Here is a 23,404-nt window from a genome sequence, read left to right on the forward strand (position 1 = left end):
CCACCATGCCCATCTAATTTTTTTGTATTTAGTAGAGACGGGTTTTACCACATTAGTCAGGCTGGTCGCAAACTCCTGACTTCAGGTGATCCACCCCCCTTGGCATCCCAAAGTGGTGGGACCACAGGTGTGCACCACCACACTTGGCCTACTTAAACTATTAATTCATAAAGCATTATAGATAGTGTCATTTGGTGATGAGACAAAGTTTAAAGTTCTACAAAGAATGCCTCCTTGTAATTGTATAGTGTAGGCATATATTTGGGAAGGTAGTGTAACCTTATTTGGACAAAATGTTAAAAGCTTTGATTGAAGCTTCTCATGAATGTGGGGCTAGGGCCCTATAAGCTTAGGTGTTGGAATAAAACACAGATAACTGGATTAAAACAGTTTAACAGATTCGGTTTATTAAAATCCATGAGAGAATGGGATTGAAGACTTAGATAATTGTGAGAAATTTATTTATTATTATTATTGTTTTTTGAGATGGAGTTTCACTCTTTTGCCCAGGCTGGAGTGCAATGGCACAATCTCGGCTCACTGCGACCTCCGCCTCCTGGATACAAGTGATTCTCCTGCCTCAGCCTACCAAATAGCTGGGATTACAGGCATGTGCCACCATGCCTGGCTAATTTTTGTATTTTTGGTAGAGACAGGGTTTTGCCACGTTGGTCTTGAACTCCTGACCTCAGGTGATCCACCCACCTCAGCCTCCCAAAGTGCTGGGATTATAGGCATAAGCCATCATGCCTGGCATGGGAAGTTTAAACAATGAATTACGATTTCCAAACTGAATGGCAAGGATGTTATCTTAGTCTGTTTGTGCTACTATAAAAAATACCACATACTGGATAATTTGTAAATACTAGAATTTTATTTCTCACAGTTCCAGAGGCTGGGAAGTCCAAGATCAAGGCAGCAGCAGGTTTGCTGTCTCATGACAGCTGCTTTCTGCTTCCAAGATGGTGCCTTGTTGCTGCATCCTCTTAAAGGGATGAAGGCCGTGTCCTCACACAGCAGACAGATGAAAGGGCAAAACAGCTGAATGCTGTGTGAAGCTTCTTGTATAAAGTTCTTAATCCCATTTAGGAGGGAGGAACCTTCGTGACCTAATCACCTCCTTAAAGGCCCCACCTCTTTCATACTGATGCACTGGAGACGTTTCAACATGAATGTTGGAGAGACAGAAACACCCAAACCATAACAGAAATGAAAAGGAAAGGGAGTGATAGGTTGCAGAAAAGGGAGAGGTTAAGGATAAATGAGGTGTGAGTAATGAAATAAGAGAACCAGATGATTATTAAGAATATGGTATACCATAGTCTGACTTCACTACTGGAGTATTTCTGGATGATGCAGAGTACAGACAAAGGGGCAGGTGGCTAAAGTGAAGTAGAGATGAGGGTCCATTGTAGTTGACAGGTCAACTAATTGGGATACGCATGTTTTGAGATAGTGATCTACCTGGACATTGAAAATGATCCAGGATAAGGGTGCATCTTTATACGAAGAAGGTGACTCCCTATTTTAAGATGCTGTCAACAGATAATTGGTCCACAAAATGGGCAGAAGAGGAAGGGAGTAGACAAAGGATTGAATATGTTATCTTTATCCCCTACTACACCGTGGTTGAAATTGTATAAACGAGGAATAGTAAATTACAAAATCTTGGTTGATGATACAGAAGTGCTTACAGAACATAGTCACTCCAAAGACCCTTTCACTCCACTTATCAAAGTAATTTTGTCCTCAGTTTAATGGCAGGTGAAACAATATTGAACAAAGCAGCCTCTGCTGTATCTGAAGCCCTTTAGTTAGTGTTCATAGCAGTAAATGCTCTAGTAAAGGGACAGCTTCTATTCCAATCCCAGGTTTTCAATCACTTTGGTTCTTTTTTTGAGACAGAGTCTCGCCGTGTTGCCCAGGCTGGAGTGCAGTGGTGTGATCTCAGCTCACTGCAACCTCCACCTCCTGGGTTCAGGTGATTGTCATGCCTCAGCCACCTGAGTAGCTGGGACTACAGGAACATGCCACCACACCTGGCTAATTTTTATATATTTTTTTGTAGAGACAGGGTTTCACCATTTTGGCCAGACTGGTCTCGAACTTCTGACCTCAAGTGATTCCCCTGCCTTGGCCTCCCAAAGTGCTGGGACTACAGGCATGAACCACCGCACCCGGCCCACTTTGGTTCCTAAAGTTTTCTTTCAGGTAAAGTTTTTAATGCATAGTTTCTGCCCAAAGGTTTTGTTTGTGTGGACTGATTATTGGATATGAGAGGAAGGGACTACCAACAGGGTCCCTGAGGCTGTGCTTAGAAAGAGAGGGCTGCTGCAAGGAGAGGCTATGTTACTACCTGTGAAATAATCTGTGAATATGGGACAACAATGACAACTGACATTGATGTGGAACGTCAATGTCCACACGTCCCAAACTGGGCTAAGTACTTTATATCCATTGACTCATTTAATGCCCCAACAACTATGAGGTAGGTGTTATTACCCCTGATGCTAATATTAAAGAACAGGAAATAAATAACTTGTCCAAAACCTCACAGCTAGTAAATGGCAGAACTGGGACCTGAACTCAAAACTCTGTAACTCCAGAACCTACAAGTTTGTCGTTAAATGCACTTGATATTTAGGAGTGGGAACAAATCCAAGAACTAGTCATGGGTGTCATTTACTCTGATCCGTTTTTTCAGACAGGAAACTGGGGGTTCAGAGTAGTTGATTGGAATCTTCTGTTAGAATTTTGAGTGTCTGAGGCCTGCTCCTTTGGCCGAGTCCTACCACACCAAGTGATACAGATCCTTCAGAATTCTCCTGGGCATGTTCTGGCTGAAGGAAGAAATTACCTTTTTGCTCACGGACTTTTTCCTTGCTTAATCCTACTTATACCTTTGTTTCACTAGCATTGTAGACAAAATCATTAAAACAAGAAAGCCAGATTCCCTTAGAATGGGCTTGTGCATTTAAAATTAGACTGATGTTGCACAATCCTATGAAGATATTAAAAAAAACAGTGAATTGCTTAAATATACAAATATGTACAACTATTACAAAAACTGTGTGGTATATGAATTATATCTCAACAAGGATGCTTTAAAAAAAAAAAAACCCAGAGTGTATGACTTAAAAAACATTTCTATTGTTTTTGAGTGGCTTCCAGAAGGGCTCCTTGTACATCAGGTGCCTGGGGTGACCTCCTTGCCCATTCATTTCTTATTCAGTCCACATTAACGGAGTCCACCCTTGGGCCAGGCACAGGGATAGCAGGGGTAGGGACCCAGCTCCTTGAGGATGAAAGACAGGTACAGAGGAATGAATGCTTGTACCTGAAGCACTAATTTTTTGGGTTGCGGCTTCCAGTGACTATTGCAAATTCGAGTACTAAAAAAGTTGATGTGATTTCACTATTTGGAAAATGTAGTGTTTTTGTTTCTTTTAATAAGTTACACTGAGTCACCGACCTGGTCTCAAAACTTCAATTACAGTAACCGTTTACCCCTTTCAAGTGAGTTTTTGCATACTAACAGATAAGTGAAACAGAATTACAAAATAAAGTTAATGCTGAAAACAATGGGCCTTTATTAACATCAATGCCGGCTCACGGTATCTATTTTAACTCCAATCTATCCTTGCGGCTTTAAGCTCGCACAGGCGCTCCGCTCGGTCAAGCCGGGGTAACGCGAGGAGGAGGAGGTGGGTTCGCACATCCTCTCTCCACTTCTTTCGGCCTTGGCCCTTTCGCAGGTCCAGGCGAACTGGAAGCGCCTTTCCCGAGCACGGGCGGGGAAAAGGGGCCGAGCGGAGCGGAAGAACTTCCTGCAGCCAAGGGCGCCCGCGTTCTCCGCAGACACCACAGTTCGGATCCGGATTGGACCCATCGTTTGTGGTTCGCGAGGCAGAATACGGGGCACGCTTCGGGCCCCTGCCCGGCTGAGCGCGGGCGAAGGGCGGACCGGGCCAGGGCGAGCGGGTCACGTGCGGCCGGGAGAGGCGCCGCGGGCCGGGAGTGTGCAGGAATGTAGCAACTTGCAGCGAAAAGTTTCCCTGCGCTGCCGGCCAGGCCGCGGTGCGGGCGGGCGCGCAGAGGAAGGAAGAGCCGAGAGGAGGCGGGGCCGCGGCGGCGCGGGCGGGCGCTTCTCCTAACTTTAGTTTTGGCGTTTGAGGCGAGTTTCTGTCTCAGTCGGGCGCAGCCGCCGCCAGGGAAAAGAAAGGGAGGAAGGAAGGAACAAGAAAAGGAAATAAAGAGAAAGGGGAGGCGGGGAAAGGCAACGAGCCGTCCGGCCTCCGTCAAGGGACTTGGAGGGAAAAAGTTCTCAGGCGCCGCAGGTCCGAGTCCCTCGCAGCCCCTCCCGAGGCGCAGCCGCCAGACCAGTGGAGCCGGGGCGCAGGGCGGGGGCGGAGGCGCCGGGGCGGGGGATGCGGGGCCGCGGCGCAGCCCCCCGGCCCTGAGAGCGAGGACAGCGCCGCTCCCGCCGCCCAGCGCCGCCCGGCCCGCAGCCGTCGCCGCTTCTCCACCTCGGCCCGTGGAGCCGGGACGTCCGGGCGTAGCCCTCGCTCGCCTGGGTCAGGGGGTGCGCGTCGGGGGAGGCAGAAGCCATGGATCCCGGGCAGCAGCCGCCGCCTCAACCGGCCCCCCAGGGCCAAGGACAGCCGCCTTCGCAGCCCCCCCAGGGGCAGGGCCCGCCGTCCGGACCCGGTCAACCGGCACCCGCGGCGACCCAGGCGGCGCCGCAGGCACCCCCCGCCGGGCATCAGATCGTGCACGTCCGCGGGGACTCGGAGACCGACCTGGAGGCGCTCTTCAACGCCGTCATGAACCCCAAGACGGCCAACGTGCCCCAGACCGTGCCCATGAGGCTCCGGAAGCTGCCCGACTCCTTCTTCAAGCCGCCGGAGCCCAAATCCCACTCCCGACAGGTAACCTCGTCGCCCCTCTCCCCGTTTCCCCGTCGGGCGGGCCTCAGACCGGGGGGGCGCTCGGGAGCCGCGGCCGCCAGCTCTGGCCAGGGGAGGGGGGTTGCGGGAACTCTAGCTGGGGTGGGGGTCCCGAGGCGAAGTGGAGGAACTGGAGTCGTCCACTCCGCCGCGGTGACCAGCTCCCCACTCCTCCCAGAGTCCGGGGCTGAGATTTGTTTTTCCCTTCTGAGTTTCTCTCTGCGGTTGCAGCCCCGGGGGGCGTGCTTTCCCTCCTTCTTCCTTTCTTTCTTCCCGGGGTTCCCGGGAGGTTGGCGGGAGTGGAGGAGGGGTGGGGAGGAAGGAAGGGGGTGGGGCAAGTCGGGCCTGGGCCGCGGTGGGCTTGCACAATGCGCGCGCCTCCGCGCGCTCCGCACCTTCGCTCCCGCCGGGCCGGGCTGGGAAAGGGGGAGGGGGGCCTCTGGCATTTGTGTGTGGGTGTGTTGCCAGCGGCGGCCGAGTTTGTGAAGTTGAGCCCTGGGCCCCTTTCCTTTGCGGCCTCTCGGTCCACTTCAGTCTCCTGGGGGAGTCAAATAATTGTTCTCTTGTTTTCCAGTGTTGATTAGAGGTGGGGGTAGAACCGGTCCATTTAGTTTTTTGCTCTTTCTTTCCTTCCCCCCTCCCGTTTCCCCTACCCCTCCCGTAAGCATTTATTTTCCTCGCGGCTCAGGCGATTTCGGAATACAGGTTTCGGGCTTCCCCTGCCCAGACTTTCCTGGAAGTTGTTTATGGAGTTCTTTCACCCCTGCTCTTCCCTTGTGTGTTGGAACTTGGGCCGGCTGTCTCTTATCAAACTTAGTAGGTCGCGTGTTGCTTTCCCAGTTGTAGACTATTATTTACAGTCGGCTGAAACGCTTTTGAATTAGCCACATCTGTACGTTGCGCAGGAACTGAGTTGCGCTTTACAGTACCGAGGTTTTAACACAAGCCTTTGATAAATACACTGCAGGTTGACTCATAGGCTAAGTCCTGCCTAGTTCAACTGTGATTAAAAGTTAATGTTTGGGAAGCGATGACTAATTCTAGGATCGCCATTGCTTTTTAATTCTTATTGCGGATATGAACATGGCTGCTATTCCACATACACAATGTTCGATTATTGTGCCAACTTGATTCAGCATAGAAGTGAAACTGTTTATAATGAGTGTTAACATTCCGATAGGTCCCAGTGGATTTGTTTTGTGTAGGGTTCTCTCTTTTTCTTTTTTATTTCTTCTTCTTCTTCTTTTTTTTTTTTTTTTTTTTTAAGAACTTGCTTCAGGCTAAACTTCAGCATAGGAACTTTGCCCGAAAGTTAATAGGTTTTCCAAATACTGCAATGTAGTTAGCCCACTCGGGATGTAACTTGAGTGGAAAGAAGAGTTACCGCCCCCACTCCCATTCCCTCTCCTATTTGCAGGCCTGTTGTATAGTCTCCTGTCGGAGACCAAAGGGTTTTGGAACTCAGAAAAACTCACTTAACCTGATGACAAAAACCCGGGTTAAGGAGGAGGAAAGAAGGAAAAACAATTTAGCTGCTTGCCTAAACACTTCAATTTGTCTTAGGTATGCTTTTTTCTCTTAGTCCTCGAAGTGGGTTTATGGACTCATTGTGGGTAAATGTATGTTGGCATGCACCCTACAGACTGCACGGTATGTTTTCAAAGTATAATACACATAGATTGGATCCCCCATTTTGTGGCATCAGCCACAAAGAATTACAACTGGGAAGTGTACTTTTTCTTCTAGTAAATAATTTTTACAAGAATTTATATCCAGCAGTTCTAAAATTCATAAACTATTATAGTTTTGTTTGTTTTAAGTAAGTTTTTAACTAAGTGTTTTGCATCTGTAAATTCGACTTTTATTTCTCCTGATGATTTCCTAAATCATACTTATTCTGATGGGAAACTCAAAAAGGTGTATCACTTTAAGGCATTAATGACTCTACTGAGCCCTTCCAGTTTCCTTACCTTTGTGAATCTAGGAAATTCTAACTTTTTGATAATCAAACTCTAATGCTAATTAAAAATATTTTAAAAACTATGCAAGATTATGAATAGTACAAATCTAGGTTGTAAATACTATTGTTCACAACACAAACTGGTGACTGTAAGTTCTTTTATATACATCCATTTTTCCATCATGAAAACTATTTTATAAAGGAGAAAACAGGCATATGGAAGTTAAGATACTTGTTCAGTGTCACACTAGCCAACTTAGACTGGAACTCAGATCTTTGGGGTCTGAATGCAGAATTTTTTCTGCTTGTATAGAGTTGTGGATGTGTGTGAGTTCTTAAGTTAAAATTGGACTGATAAAATCTTTATCTTCTACATACAAATATATAGTTGGGTTTTTTTCATCCTGTTCATTGTAGATGGCTTTTAAGAACATTTGGGCAGTTCAAATTTGTTGCTCTCATTAAAATTTGTGTAATTTGTTATGATTTCTTTATTGATGGCATTTTATCATGGTGGGAATAAATGACAAGGGCTTGTTTTTTCTTGAGCTTGACCTAGAAAAGAAATTAATTACTTAAAACCTAGTAAAAAATGCATATTCTTTGTGTTGTGTTTATACTTAGAACATTTTAGAACTTGGAAAAGCACCCATAACTGAGCTGACCTCTTAAAAATTAGGTTTTAAAATTCACTATTATTTTTGGAATGTTTTATTCATTCAGTACTAGTTGCCCTTACATGTCTAGTGTGGACTAGGGGAAATTCATTAGATGGACTGCTCATCAATACAATTACAAATATTTATAAAATTTATATTAAAATTATATAATATTAAAAGTATCCGTTTGAAAACCTGTTTTCTCCAGTGTCGAATATTAAATGTTGAAATTTTCCTTTGGTACTTAGATATTCGGCTGCAATTAAGCGCTGACTGGGAAATTTAAAGGGAATCAGTTGTGTTTTTTCTTTTTTAATTTTTCATCTTAATATTCCCTAATAGGCCAGTACTGATGCAGGCACTGCAGGAGCCCTGACTCCACAGCATGTTCGAGCTCATTCCTCTCCAGCTTCTCTGCAGTTGGGAGCTGTTTCTCCTGGGACACTGACCCCCACTGGAGTAGTCTCTGGCCCAGCAGCTACACCCACAGCTCAGCATCTTCGACAGTCTTCTTTTGAGATACCTGATGATGTACCTCTGCCAGCAGGTTGGGAGATGGCAAAGACATCTTCTGGTCAGAGATACTTCTTAAAGTAAGTGAAAATAATGGTGGGAGACAGTTATCTAAGAAAAATATGTATTGGAAAACACAGTAAAGTGGTGTCAAGATACAGAATATCATTTATTTTTATATTTTATTTAATATTTATGTTAAGCTCTGTAGCTCTGTTATATCTTCCATATATATGTTTCAGTTTGGTATGACCTAAATACCTTCGTTAGTATGGGTAATATTTTGAAAGCTTTACTGAGTCTTGGTTCTGAGCCTCTTTATAATCTTTTCTTTTGTGGAAGTTTGGTTATTCTCATTTTGAGCTTGTGCCAAACCTTTTAATCAGCCTAGCACAAAACAGAAAGAATACCATGAACATTTTCAAATTCTGGGAATTACAGGGTTAACAGCATCTTACAAAGTACGTATGGTGCTACTTGTATCTTTTTAAATAAATATTTTATTGGTAGAGAACTACAAAATAAGTAGGGCTTTTTGGGGAGTCTAATTTTATAGTATTTTAAATTGTGAAATGACAAGCACTACAACTGAAGCTTGATGTGACTTACCAATATTTCCCCCCAAAAATGTAAAGGGAAATAAAAATTTTTAGGTTTCATATGCAGTCGCTCAGTGGCAAACTTCTTTCAAGCTAGTAGGTCTTCACAACAGAAACCCGCCTCTCTGGGAAAACAAAAACATGACCGTTGGGTTGTTTATTTATTTTTATTTTTTCAGTCCCTGTGTTTAACAAAATGGCAAAATTACACTAGGCTGAAAAGACATAAATAGAATTTTCTCTCCTCTAATTTTGAAATTACAGATAAGACCTCAATTTTTTTCTGGCTTGTTTGGATCAAGTATATATTGAAATGTTGACTAAAACTAATTATGATAGACTGAAATTGATATCTTTAAAAAAGCTCACTTAATAGTGTTTAATCAGGTTGAGATAATAAAGTGAAAAACAGTGTAAGTTTTGATTCAGATAGGTCTTGACAGTCTACTCCTAAGGCAAATGTAACATTTATTTATCATACCAGATAACACCATTAAGGATGTTTTGTTGTGTGAATCCTAATATGTGTTTTATATTGATTGTCTTCCAGGGTGGGTTGCTACTTTGTAATGTAAGATAGAAAGTTTTGTGACAGACTTACAGAAGAGCAAAGGAAAAGGTTTGATCGTGAAAAGTTCGTACAGTTTTTTTTTGCCCCCTTTCCTGCAACTTTTTCTTTTCTTTTCTTTTTTCTTTTTCTTTTTTTTTAAATTCATTTTCTGGTGTCCTGGTATCCATTTCAAAGGATCAGGTTTCAACCAGAACAGTAAAGGGCCTGAGACTGGAAAGTACACACAAGTCTGGCAAACTCATCTGCATGAGCAAGATCATTTGTTCTCAAGCAGACATCCAAAGTAAATGATTGAAAGAGCTGCTAGCTGTGAAGGATGTGTCTTGAAGGGGAAGGGAGTGGAAACAAACCAGGTTGTTAGGAAGAAAAAGAAAGGCTGCACTTTTTTGAACCTCTCCCTGCTGGGTCACATGCTGACCTGGGGAGATTGTTAAACAGCTTAATAGCCTGCTTTCCTTCTTTCTTTGGTTGATGCTGTGGCTAAAAGTATAAGGTTAAAGAGCAACATTTATGCTCTTCTTCTTAGTTCTTTGTATCTTGTAATAATTGCTTGTAGGTGATACCTGCCTACGATTTCATTATTTTGAATGAATGATCTTTTTTCCAGCTGAAATCAGTATTCTAGATACAGTTGGCTTTCCGTATCTGTGGGTTCAGCATTCATGGATTCAACCAACCTCTGATTGAAAATATTTGGAAAAAAAATTACATCTGTATTGACTAATGTACAAACTTTTTTCCTTGTCATTATTTCCTAAATAATGTAACAACTATTTAGCCTTTACGTTGTATTAAGTATTGTAAGTAATCTAGAGGTGATATAAAGTATATGGGATAATATGTATAGGTTATATGCAAATATTATGCCACCTTATATGAAAGACCAGAGAGTCTGTGGATTTTAGTACATGTAGGAGGTCCTGGAACCAATCCTTGACCACAGATGCTAAGGAATGACTATTCATTTTTCAAAGTTTCCAGTGATTCTTCCTTTGTGAAGAAATGTTTCTCTTAAAGGTATTGATATATGTAGATGGATTAATGAAAGGAATATACCTTCCAACCCCAGTCACCTCAATTCACCCCTGTCAGCTATGGGCCTGTAAGGAAGATAAACCAGGCTAAAATAAATAAATCTCAAATTATGTCATAGGAGAAAAGGTTGCAATGGTAGAGAGATATTTACCCGGAAAAGAAAAAACTGGGAGGAGGAGAGATAAGACATGATTGTTGTTTCAGTGTTTCTGGGGAACTTTTATGTGGGAGTAGGATTAGTCTTACTATATAAGAAATGTGAGGAATTCTGATTCCATGGAAGAATTTTCTTATATAAAACTTTTAAGAACTAGAAGAGTTTTCCTGGACAGGTAAATCTTGCTCAATAAATGTAGGTAAAATCATGGTTACTTGGTATCTGTCAGGGATTCTATGGAGGCCCCTAAACATTGGATGTGGGAGAAGAATGCTGTGGGCTTATAAAATTTTGTATTTTAAAGAGTATCTGCTTTATGAACATTATGCAATTTGGAGAAAAGTTATGAAATAAGATTATTTCACCTTCTCCAGTTAGCTACTTCCATGATGTTATGGACTGTATAGTTGTTACAACTTCTTTTTGTGTACTGAACAGATAAATGAGATTAATATCCTACCCATTAGTCAAAGATGATGATAAACTAAGCTTTTGGTGCCAAGTTTCTGTTGTCAAAGTTCATTTTTATCCTAGTTTTGATGTTTTAAAATAGGGCTGTCTTTGTAATCAATATTTATATACTTTCCTCTTGTATCTAAAGAGGAGTGTTGTTGTCATCAGATGTAGAATGAAGATTTAAATTAGTTGCCTGTTTTACACTTGTTTCCGCAATGAAACATTTTATTTTAATGCATCTTTTTAGATATTTGTTGGAACTGACTTTTAAGTTACAAAGTCTATAACTTATTGAGATTTATATTTGGCATGAAGAAACTGACTATAAATGGTCCAGACAGGCAAGACGATGTAATTTGAGGAAAAAACTTAGAAATGTTGAGTTAAGAAACGACCCAGTTGTTGGCCTTGTGACCATAGATGATTGAGTTTTTGAATTTAGTTGGCCTGTCATCTGGTTTCCAGGCAGCATGATTACTGAAAGATTATAAGCAGGCAATCATTCGTTGTTTTAAAGCCCTCCTTAGGTCAGTGAGATCTTGTGGAGGAGACTCGTACCTTACTTTGGCAAGTGATACGGTGGAAGTATGGTGCTAGCTACATTTATCAGTGGCTTGTTTTCAAGCTCTGGGATGAATGTGAAGTATGTAAACAAGGCTTAGCCATATAATATTTGTTCTACTACATTTACTATTCAAAACTAATTTCTTTACCATCGTATTGAGCTTTCATTTTAAAAGAATTCATTCTCTTTATGACTGAGAGTTATTACCTTCTTCAGCTGTCTTACGGTTTTCCTACAGGAAATAGTTCTTCAAGTAGTTGGTCAACAACTTCCTATTTCTTTATAAACTGCTGAATAACTTCCTGACTCAGTATTCTATAATATCTCTGGTTTCAAGAAGTGTTTTTACTTGCAAGTTTATTTTATTGACTCTGATGCCTTATAACTATTACCATGTTCAAAGATATGTGTTCGTATATATAATGTACCATGTAGGACCTTATAATTTGATTTAAGGAATCTGGATCAGTGATTTTAAAAGTTTGTACATTTGCATTGTTTTAATAATGTTCTAATAATTTTTAAAGCGCAGTTTTGTTTCATTTCCATTGTTTATCATTTTCTGAATAACTGGCCACAATGTTTTTAGTCTGCAAAGATTCAAGGTTTTTTGTGGCTGTGATTTGATTAAGTTACATTGAGTAGCTTGGTATACAATTTAAAAAGGATATGTTTTTCAGAGATTTTTGACATTGCATGGCATAAAACTACCCATATTCCTATATTAATTTGTCTTGTAGATGTGATTGATCGCTATACATAGGCTGATTCTTTCTTTTTTCTTTCTTTCCTTTTTTTTTCTTTTTTTATTTTGAGACAGAGTCTTGCTCTGTTGACCAGGCTGGAGTGCAGTGGCACGATCTCAACTCACTGCAACCTCTGCCTCCTGGGTTCACGTGATTCTCCTGTCCCATCTCTACAAAAATACAAAAATTAGCCGGGTGTGTTGGCGCACACCTATTGTCCCAGCTACTCAGGAGACTGAGGCAGGAGAATTGCTTGAACCTGGCAGGTGGAGGCTGCAGTGAGTTGAGATTGCACCACTCCACACCAGCCTGGGCGACAGAGCCAGACTCTATCTCAAAAAAAAAAAAAAAAAAAAAAGACTATGAACATATACAGTGTATGTTGTTATCATATACAGTGTACCTGGTATTTATACATTGTATACAGAACATATACAGTGTATCTTCATAATAAAGATTATGCCTTTTTAAAAGGAAGTTTCATGAAGAATAAGGCTATGCTGTTTCTTTCTGTATCAAGTATAATCCAGAGTTTCCCTTTAAAACTGAAAGGCTTGTAATTTTGCCATTAAATGTTAAGTTGCACACGTGCACATGTATACACAAACAAAAAACCAGTTCAAATTGCAATCACGAAGTATTTCCCTATTTGAGGGAAGGCCAGTCTCTGCTTGTTTGTCTTGCTATTGAGGCTGAGTGGAGAGAGAAGATGAAAGTATGCCCTTAGCTCTGGGAGGTGGGGGAGAGCTTACTTCTGCTCAGTGGGTGGGCATCCCAGGGAAGAATGGCACACAGTGCCACAGTGATTTAGGGAGAGAACCCTGGAGAAACTGTATTCACCAGTGGCAGAAGAAAAACAGTTGGAAGATAGTAGATGTGACAGAGTAAATAGAACATAGAGATTAACATATTTCCTGGGAAAAATAATGGAATTTTTTTAGTGTGAACTAAGAAAGAAGTTCACTAGAACTTCTTTGCATTATTTAATTAATTTGCAGCATCATTCAAAGAACAGATGGTCACTTGGTGTGTTTAAAAATTATGATTCTCAGTTCTAGAAAGAATTCTAGAACTATCTCTAGAAGTTTAAATGTAGCAGACTCAATTGACTGCAAGATGGTAGGCTAATTTTCTTTTTAAAGTCACATTTAAAAAAAATACCCTTTCCTAAAGCTTTATCTTAGCCATTAAAGAAAAACCCAAACATCTAGATAGCATTTAAATAGTTGAAACTTGGAAAAAAAAAAAACCCAGGTTTTTACAACCCTAAGATAAGTCCTCTTTAGTTATGTAGAGAAATATTTTACTTTTTAGTTAGAAAAATAATGTGAATTCACAGCTTAAAATACTCAGGCTATCATGACTGCATTGCCTTGTACCTTAAGGCTTTGAGGGGAGGTAAACTCTAAACCATTTTATTGCCAAAATATATATAGAAATTTAAGCTTAGGACCAGTCAAAGTGAAGTCATTTTAAAAATCAGTTGCTAAGATTTAAGATTATTCAAACTTAATGCTACCTTCTGTAATAGCATAATTTAGCCATTAATTGTGGCTTGAAAGTTTTTAATAATAGCTGAGTAGCATTGTATAAAGGGAGGTCTTAAAGAGCTGTGTCGTTCTATAACTGTGGTTACTAAGTGATGCACTTCTTACAAAAAGGGCTTCTGATTCTAGGATTAATCAGAACTACAAGCCATGAAAGGGACATTGCCGTTTCTATGAAGAATTGCTTCATGGTTCTGGTTGCTCAAGTGCTGTAGCACCAAGTTTCCTGGGAACAAGTACTGCCACCGTGGAAGCACTTTTATTTACGTAGGGCTTGACCTCTTCTAAATGCAAACAAAGAAGTTTGGTTTAAATCACAGCAGTCCTCCCCACCTCCCCTTTAATATTCTAGACAAGGAAAATGGTCAGTATTTAATCCTCATTTTGCTCCTAGCATGAGAAGAATCATAATTTTTAAACACACCAACCAAATGATAGTCTGTTGTTTCTTTGAATGATGTTGCAAATTAATAAAATAATGCAAATGGCAGTATCTATTATTTGGGTTTTCTTCCACCAGATATTTTCAGTGCTTTATTTGTGGTTAGTGCCATTACTTCATGTGCTGTCACTTTAATTTGTGTCTCTGTCTCTTTATGGGATGTTAGTCACTCGACTATCAAGTTCTTCAGCAGGATTCTCAGTTGGGGGTGGGCGAGGGGACATTTTATTAAAAGCTCCTTCCTTTGTCTTCTTGCAATTGATTGCTTAACCTAAAGGGAGAGGAGTTCTGTTTGTTTTTAAAGTAAGGTATTTATTTGGCCAGTAAGTATGTTTGGAGAGTTGATACTTGCATGAAAATTGCTGCAGATTTGATTTGGGATTTGGAGTAAAGATAGTGTGTTTGTTAAAGTGTTACTGTGTGCTTTGACAAAATGGAATGTAGTACAGAAAGTTGCTTGAAATTCAACTTCTCGTATATCCTGAACTGACTGTAATAAGGAGCAGGCTTTTGGGATAAAAAGTACATATGCTGCCACCTAGGAGGTGAAGCAAGATGTGGATTTTTTTTTCCTATATATGGAAATAGATGTGGGGGTTCTTTTGTTTTATATTTATAAAACGGTCCTCCCTCACTCTTATTCCTTCATGTGCGGTAGTCCCTCCCCACCATCCATGAGTTTCCTTTCCAAAGTTTCAGTTACCTGCCATCAACTGTGGTGTAAAAATATTAAAATGGAGAATTCCAGAAATAATTCATGGCCAGCCGTCGTAGCTCACATCTGTAATCCCAGCACTTTGAGAGGCTGAGGTGGGCATATCCTTTGAGCCCAGGAGTTCAAGACCAGCCTGGGCAATGTAGCAAGATCTCATCTCTACTAAAAATACAAAAAAATTAGCCGAGCATGGTGGCACCTGCCTGTAGTCCCAGCTACTCGGGAGGCTGAAGTGGGAGAATCACCTGAGCCTGGGAAGTCGAGGCTGCAGTGATTGTGCCACTGCACTTCAGCCCAGCCTGTGCAATGGGAGTGAGACCTTGTCTCAAAAAAAAACCAAAAACAGAAAACCAGTTCGTAAGTTTTAAATTGCAGTGTTCTGAGTAGCGTGATGCAATCCTGCAATCTTGTGCTGTCCAGTCTGGGATGGGAATCCTCTCTTTGGTCAATGCATCCATACTGTCTATGCCGCCTCCCATGCCACCACCCCATTGGTCGCTTAGTAGCCACCTCAGTTGTCAGATCCAAAGACTGTAGTATATATATAGGATATAGGGTTTGGTACTATCTGCTGTTTCAAGCGTCCACTGTGGGGCTTGGAACATTTCCCCTGAGGATAAGTGGGGGACTGCTGCCTCTGATTTTAGGCATTTCTTTTAATAAGGTATATATTTTTTTGTATTTGTTTGGTTTATTTTGAGACAGAGTCTTAACTCTGTCACCCAGACTTGGAGTACAGTTGCATGATCACTGCTCACAGCAGCTTCTACATCCCAGGCTTGTGTGATCCTCCCACCTGAGCCTCCTGAGTAGCTGGGACTACAGGCATCCACCACCATGCCTGGCTAATTTTTAAATTTTTTGTAGAGACCAGGTTTTACCATGTTGCCCAGGCTGGTCTCAAACTCCTGGACTCAAGTGAACCTTAGGCATGAACCACCACACGTGGCCAGGCATATGGTTTTTGTTATAAAACTAACATTTATTAGAGAGAATCAGAAAATTCAGGAAAAGAGAAAGGGGGCCTGGCGCAGTGGCTCATGCCTGTAATCCTAGCCTTTTGGGAGGCTAAGGCGGGCAGATAACTTGAGGGTAGGAGTTCAAGACCAGCCTGGCAAACAGTAAAAACTGATCTCTACTAAAAATAGAAGGAAAAAAAATGGGTGTGGTAGCCCATGCCTGTAATCCCAGCTACTCCTTTTGGGAGGCTGAGGCATGAGAATCGTTTGAGCCCAGGAGGCAGAGGTTCCAGTGAGCCAACATCACGCCACTGCACTACAGCCTGGGCAACAGAGCCAGACTCTGTCTCAAAAAAAAAAAAAGAAGGAAAGAAAAGGGAAGGAAGCACCAGATTCTACCAGTGAGAGGTATTTGAAGAACCTTGTTTTCATAGCCTGTGTGTAAACGTATATTTTGAAATTTAATTTTTAGGGAAGTAACCTGTGCATTGATTTAGAAAATCCCTTAATACTGTAAGGTTTATAAAGAAAAAGAGCAGGCTGGGTATGGTGGCTCACGCCTGTAATCCCAGCACTTCGGAAGGCCAAGGCGGGCGGATCACCTGAGGTCAGGAGTTTGAGACCAGCCTGGCCAACATGGTGAAACCCCATCTCTACTAAAAAATACAAAAATTAGGCAGGCGTGGTGGCAGGCGCCTTAATCCCAGCTACTTGGGAGGCAGAGGCAGGATAGTCGTTTGAACCTGGGAGGCAGAGGTTGCAGCAGTGAGTCGAGATCGAGCCATTGCACTCTAGCCTGGGGGACAAGAGCGAGACTTCTCTCAAAAAAAAAGAAAAAAAGAAAAGAGCAATGACCCTCTTTTCTTTATCTCTGGCTTGCAGCTTGCATTCTTCAGAGGCAAGCACTTTCCACTCCTTCTAGGTGTTTTTTCCGCTGGTACTTCTAAAAATTCCATATTTATAAAATGTGTTACATTGCTATTTCTTGAATTTTCATCACCCCTCAAAATCCTTTTCTTAATCCTCCCATTATAATGACTATAATTGTTTTGTTAAATATTTTTACAACAATTCATGTTGTGCCTACAGCAGAGTCATATAATGTACTATGATTTTCTGGAAAATTCTGTATTTCCTTGCCTGGCCAACTGTGATTTTGTTTTTGCCGTGATTTTTTGTTTTTATTTCTGTTGCTTTTTGCCCACCTTGGAGCTATCCTTAGAGTCCTTTGTCTTCCTGCTCTGTGCTAGACTTGTTGCTTCAGAGTTGTCATGTTGGGATATGTGCCTTGGCTTTCATCCTGGGGAGTTTCTGAATCACTCTTATGGGTTGGGTACCCAATTTTTCTCTTTCTTTATTTGCTCACTCTTTGAGTTTGTTCATCCCCTAGAAATTTGCAGAAGATAGGGGTACATGGGAGGTAGCTGTGTTGAGATCTCTTGTCTCTAAAACTATCTTTCTCTGTCAACATTTAGTGGGCAGTTTGGTTGTAGCATTTAAGCTTATTTTCTCGTGAAATTTTGATGGCATTACTCCGTTTTCTTTTTTTTTTTTTCTTTTTTTTTCGAGATACAGTCTTGCTCTGTCACCCAGGCTGGAGTGCAGTGGCTCGATCTCGGCTTACTGCAAGCTCCGCCTCCTGGGTTCATGCCATTCTCTGGCCTCAGCCTCCCGAGTAGCTGGGACTACAGGCACCCACCACCGCGCCCAGCTAAGTTTTTGTATTTTTAGTAGAGACGGGGTTTCACCATGGTCTCGATCTCCTGACCTCGTGATCTGCCCACCTCGGCCTCCCAAGGTGCTGGGATTACAGGTGTGAGCCACCATGCCCGGCCACTCCATTTTCTTTTTCTTTTTTTTTTTGTTTTTTTGTTTTTTTGAGATGGAGTCTTGCTTTGTCACCCAGGCTGGAGTGCAGGGGTGCGATCTCAGCTCATCGCAATCTCTGGCTCCCGGGTTCAAGCGATTCTCCTGCCTTAGCCTCCCAAGTAGCTGGGATTACAGGCGTGTGCCACCATGCCCCAGCTAATTTTTGTATTTTTAGTAGAGGCAGGGTTTCACCATGTTGGCCAGGTTGGTCTCGAACTCCTGACCGCAAGTGATCTGCCTGCCTCGGCCTCCCAAAGTGCTGGGATTACAGGCATGAGCTGCTGCGCCTGGCACTCCATTTTCTTCTAGCTTCCAGTTTGCTAATTGAGTGTTTGCTTTCCTTGGGGATTTTAGTATTTTGTTCTTTATATTGGGGGTCTGAAATTTCATGATGTCTGTTGATATGCTCTTTTAAAATTCATTGTAAACAATGCCTGGTCATGTATCAGTTCATGTAAAGAAACTCAGTCTTCAATATGGATGATGCCCCTCAAGATTTTGCAGTACAGTTGCCTTAAAGTACAATTTCCAGGACTGTCTTTCAGGCATGGAATCTTTCAGTCCTGGAAAACATTTCTTTTATTAGTTCCCGGGTAATTTCTTCCAGCCTGTTTTATCTGTTCTTTTTTTTCTGGAATTATTGCTAGTCAGGATAACTCTTAATTTTCTTATCTTATCCCACTATTTTCTTTCACTTAGCATTTTGTTATGTTTTCTGGGAGATCCCTTCAACTTTAACTTTTAATTTTTCTGTTGATTTTGTTTTCTTTTGTTTCTGAGATGATGTGGGAGGGGGGCAGTCTGACTCTGCTGCCCAGGTTCGAGTGCAGTGGCGCCATCTCAGCTTACTGCAACCTGTGCCCCTGGAGCTCAAGCGATCCTCCCTCCTCAGTGTCCTACGTAGCTGGGATCACAGATTGCGTATCACCATGCCTGGCTAAGTATTTGTGTTTTTGGTAGAAATGGGTTTCACCATGTTTCCCATGGTTGGTCTCAAACTTGTGAGCTCAAGTGCTCTGCCCGTGTCCACCTTCAAAAGTGCTGGGATTACAGGGATGAGCCACCATGCCTAGCCAGATTTTTTTTTTTTTTTTAGACAAGGTCTTCCTCTGTTGCCCAGGCTGGAATGCAGTGGCATGCTCAGGGCTCACTGCAGCCTCAACTTCTGAACCTCAGGTGATCGTCCTGCCTTAGCCTCCCCAGGTAGCTGGGACCGGCTAATTTTTGAGTGTGTATATTTTGTAGAGACAGGGTTTTACCATGTTGCCCAGGCTGGTGTCAAACTCCTGGGCTCAAATGATCCACCCACCTTGGCCTCCCAAAGTGCTGGGGTTACAGATGTGAGCCAGTGCGCCTGGCCTGATTTTCTTTTTTCCCAAAAAGCTATTTCTCATTCTTTTTTTTTTCCTTTTTTTTTTTTTTTTTTTTTGAGACAGAGCTTCGCACTGTTGCCCAGGCTGGAGTGCGGTGGCACAATTTCAGCTCACTGCAGCCTCCGCCTCCTGGGTTCAAGTGATTCTCCTGCTTCAGCCTCCAGAGTAGCTGGGATTACAGGCATGCGCCATCATGCCTGGCTAATTTTTTTATATTTTTAGTAGAGATGGGGATTCACCATGTTAGCCAGGCTGGTCTCGAACTCCTAACCTCAAGTGATCCGCCTACCTCAGCCTCCCAAAGTGCTGGGATTACTGATGTCAGCCATATCACGCCTGGCCTGTTTATCATTCTTAATTTACAGTGAGTCTTTTCTGAGCTCATTGTTTATTATTTTTAATAACATGCTGTTCTTATTTTATGGTTGTAGTAATACAATATCTCCCTTAGGATATTATACTGTTTCTTTTTATATTTTGTGTTGATGCCTTCATTGTCTAGGTAGGCTTCATTGGAGAGTAATACAACAGGAGCCAAGCCCGGAAGTTGCAGGGACCCCTGAATGCCACTGTCTTAGTAATTTCCTCTTTTAGCAGCCACTATCTCTAGCTAAAAGTCTGCCAGTCTGGAGAGCACCAGTGGTGATGGGGGTTAGGACTGAATACCAGTGTTCTTGGGCTTGACAATGTGGGGCCTCATCCCTGCTCTCAGCTATGTCGTGTGTTTGAATCCAGAGTCTCCAGGTCTATTTCTCTGAAATCTGAATAATCGATTTCCTCCTTGGGCCGAGCAGAGAGATAAGCAGTAGGTTTTTTAAAAGTTGTATGTAAGCTGAATTTTTGTGAATCCAGTTTATAATTACAGGTTGACTATAGGAAGTTGCCAATTTTCTAAGCCCAAAACAGTAACTATTAGCAATTTTTTATGATTTGGTTTAAACCTTACAAAATCACTTTTTACTGAATCCTTGATATGGTTTGGCTGTGTTCCCACTGAAATCTCAATTTGAATTTTATCTCCCAGAATTCCCACATGTTGTGGGACAAACCCAGTGGGAGGTAATTGAATCATGGGGGCCGTTCTTTCCCGTGCTATTCTCGTGATAGTGAATAAGTCTCATGAGATCTAATGGGTTTATCAGGGGTTTCCGCTTTTGCTTCTTCCTCATTTCTCTCTTGCCCCCACCATGTAAGAAGTGCCTCTCACCTCCCGCCATGATTCTGAGGCCTCCCTAGCCATGTGGAGTTGTAAGTCCAATTAAACCTCTTATTCTTCCCAATCTTGGGTATATCTTTATCAGTAGCATGAAAATGAACTAATACAGTACATTGGTACCAGTAGAGTGGGGCATTGCTGAAAAATACCCAAAAATTTGGAAGTGACTTTGGAACTGGGTAACAGAGGTTGGAACAGTTTGGAAGACTCAGAAGAAGACAAGAAAATGTGGGAAAGTTTGGAACTTCCTAGAGACTTCTTTGACAAAATGCTGATAGTGATGTGAACAGTCCAGGCTGAGGTGGTCTCAGATGGAAATGAGGAACTTCTTGGGAACTGGAGCAGAGGTGACTCTTGTTACGTTTTAGCAAAGGGACTGGTGGCAGTTTGCCCTTGCCCTAGAGATTTGTGGAACTTTGAACTTGAAAGAGTTGATTTAGGTATCTGGCCAAAGAAATTTCTGAGCAGCAAAGCATTCAAAAGGTGACTTGGGTGCTGTTAAAAGCATTTAGTTTTATAAAGGAAGCAGAGCATAAAAGTTCAGAAAATTTGCAGCCTGACAATGCAGTAGAAAATAAAAACCCATTTTTTGAGGAGAAATTCAAGCCAGTTGCAGAAATTGGCATAAGTAGCAAGGAGCCTAATGTTAATCCCCAAGACCAAGGGGAAGATGTCTCCAGGCCAAGTCAGAGACCTTCATGTCAGCCCCTCCCATCACAGGCCTGGAGGCCCAGGAGGATATGGTTTTGTAGGCTGGGCCCAGGGTCCCTGTGCTGTGTGCAGTCTAGGGACTTGGTGCCCTGTGTCTCAGCCACTCCAGCTGTGGCTGAAAGGGGCCAATGTATGGCTCAGGCTGTGGCTTCAGAGGTTGGAAGCCCCAAGCCTTGGCAGCTTCCACTTGGTGTTGAGTGTGCAGTTGCACAGAAGTCAAGAATTCAGGTTTGGGAACCTCTGCCTAGATTTCAGATGCATGGAAATGCCTGGATGTGCGGGCAAAAGTTTGCTGCAGGGGCGGGGCCCTGATGGAGAACCTCTGCTAGGGCAGTGCAGAAGGGAACTGTGGGGTTGGAGCCCCCACACAGAGTCCCCAATGGGGCACTGCCTAGTGGAGCTGTGAGAAGAGGGCCACCATCCTCCAGACCCCAGAATGGTAGATCCACCAACACCTTGCATCGTGCTCCTGGAAAAGCTGCAGACACTCAGTGCCGGCCTGTGAGAGCAGCCAGGAGGGAGGCTGTACCCTGTAAAACCACAGGGGCGGAGCTGCCCAAGACCATGGGAATCCATCTCTTGTATCAGTGAGACCTGGAGTCACAGGAGATCATTTTGGAGCTTTAAAATGTGACTGTCCCACTGGATTTCGGACTCGCATGGGCCCTGTAACCCCTTTGTTTTGGCCAATTTCTTCCATTCAGAGCGGCTGTATTTACCCAGTACCTGTACCCGCATTGTATCTAGGAAGTAACTAGCTTGCTTTTGGTTTTACAGGCCCATAGGTGGAAGGGATTTGCCTTGTCTCTGATGAGACTTTGGACTGTGGACTTTTGGGTTAATGCTGAAATGAGTTAAGACTTTGGGGGAACTGTTGGGAAGGCATGATTGGTTTTGAAATATGAGGACATGAGATTTGGAGGGGCCAACGGCAGCATGATATGATTTGGCTGTGTCCCCACTGAAATCTCAACTTGAGCTGTATCTCCCAGAATTCCCACGTGTTGTGGGAGGGACTCGGTGGGGGGGGTAATTGAATTATGGGGTCTAGTCTTTCCTGTGCTATTCTCGTGATAATGAATAAGTCTCACGAGATCTGATGGGTCTATCAGGGGTTTCCACTTTTGCTTCTTCCTCATTTCTCTCTTGCCACTGCCATGTAAGAAGTGCCTCTCACCTTCCACCATGATCCTGAGGCCTCCCCAGCCATGTGGAACTGTAAGTCCAATTAAACCTCTTTTTCTTCCCAGTCTCAGGTATATCTTTATCAGCGTTGTGAAAATGAACTAATACAATCCTTAAGTGCTTTTAACAAGCAAATGCTTACTTCAGTTATATTTGTCCTTATCAGTATCAGTTTTGCTAGCTTACCTTTTTGCATGTTAGATTTTCTTAAAGGGAGAATTACAGATGTGGCACGAGAGTGGTTAGCATTGAATGGACAGTGTAAGAATTTTGTTCAGAAGGTTTGGATTCTGGTCAGAGAGCCTGGAGATATAATTTCTATTCTTATTTATGATAAGGGAGGTAGTCCTATCTGTTCGTTTGCCATTTCCAAGTTCTTCATCTAGTTAGTATGAACAGCTTTAAAAATTAGGGCTTTAAAGTAAAACAGCCTTATAGAATTATTGGCCTCTCTCTCTCTTCCTTTGTCTCTCCCTCTCTTCCTTTTTTACCTCCCTCCCTCCCTCTCTGCTTCCCTTTCCCCAAACCCTGTGTCCCCTCCCCCACTGTCTCTCTCTTTCTCTCATCAGTATAGATGGTGGTAGGAAAAATGTTTATATCTAAATTGATCAGTAATTGTAAATATGCAGTATACTGCATAAGTTAACCCTGAGATATGTTTAACTGAGTTTTATCTCAGTTTCTCCCTGGCAGGTGGTGCTCATTTAATAGAGAACCAAAAAAGTAGCCTGTGTTCAGTCCCTAAAAGACCATTGTTGATGTCATAGAATAATTTTTTTTTCTATATACTATCATATGGTCAGGTAAGCATTTTTAGGGAATGAGTTAGAATTTCATGAAGACTGGGTTTAGGTTAAAATACATTCATCTGGGCCAGGTGCAGTGGCTCTCACCTGTAATCCCAGCACTTTGGGAGGCTGAGGTGGGCGGATCACGAGGTCAGGAGTTCAAGACTAGCCTGACCAACATCGTGAAACCCCGTCTCTACAAAAACACAAAAATTAGCTGTGCATGATGGTGGGTGCCTGTAATCCCAGCTGCTCGGGAGGCTGAGGCACGAGAATCTCTTGAACCCAGGAGGCAGAGGTTGCCGTGAGCCAAGATTGCGCCATTGCATTCCAGGCTGGGCAACAGAGCGAGACTCTGTCTCCAAAAAAAAAAAAAAAAAATTTACCCATAG

General features: G+C 42.6%; 1 protein-coding gene across 12 annotated transcripts in view; it reads left to right on the forward strand.

The window, feature by feature from the left end:
* Nucleotides 1–4,573: 4,573 nt before the first annotated feature.
* Nucleotides 4,574–23,404, forward strand: part of YAP1 (Yes1 associated transcriptional regulator) — a 125,239-nt gene continuing 106,408 nt past the window's right edge. For all 12 annotated transcript variants that reach the window (XM_031016073.3, XM_031016077.3, XM_031016075.3 and 9 more), the window contains exons 1-2: nucleotides 4,574–4,928; nucleotides 7,908–8,158. In XM_031016073.3, coding sequence (XP_030871933.1) covers nucleotides 4,608–4,928; nucleotides 7,908–8,158 — 572 coding nt within the window. In that variant the 5' untranslated portion in view covers nucleotides 4,574–4,607. The remainder of the gene's footprint in view (nucleotides 4,929–7,907; nucleotides 8,159–23,404) is intronic.

This window comes from Gorilla gorilla, chromosome 9, assembly GCF_029281585.2.
Source record: "Gorilla gorilla gorilla isolate KB3781 chromosome 9, NHGRI_mGorGor1-v2.1_pri, whole genome shotgun sequence".
Lineage (NCBI taxonomy): Eukaryota > Metazoa > Chordata > Mammalia > Primates > Hominidae > Gorilla > Gorilla gorilla.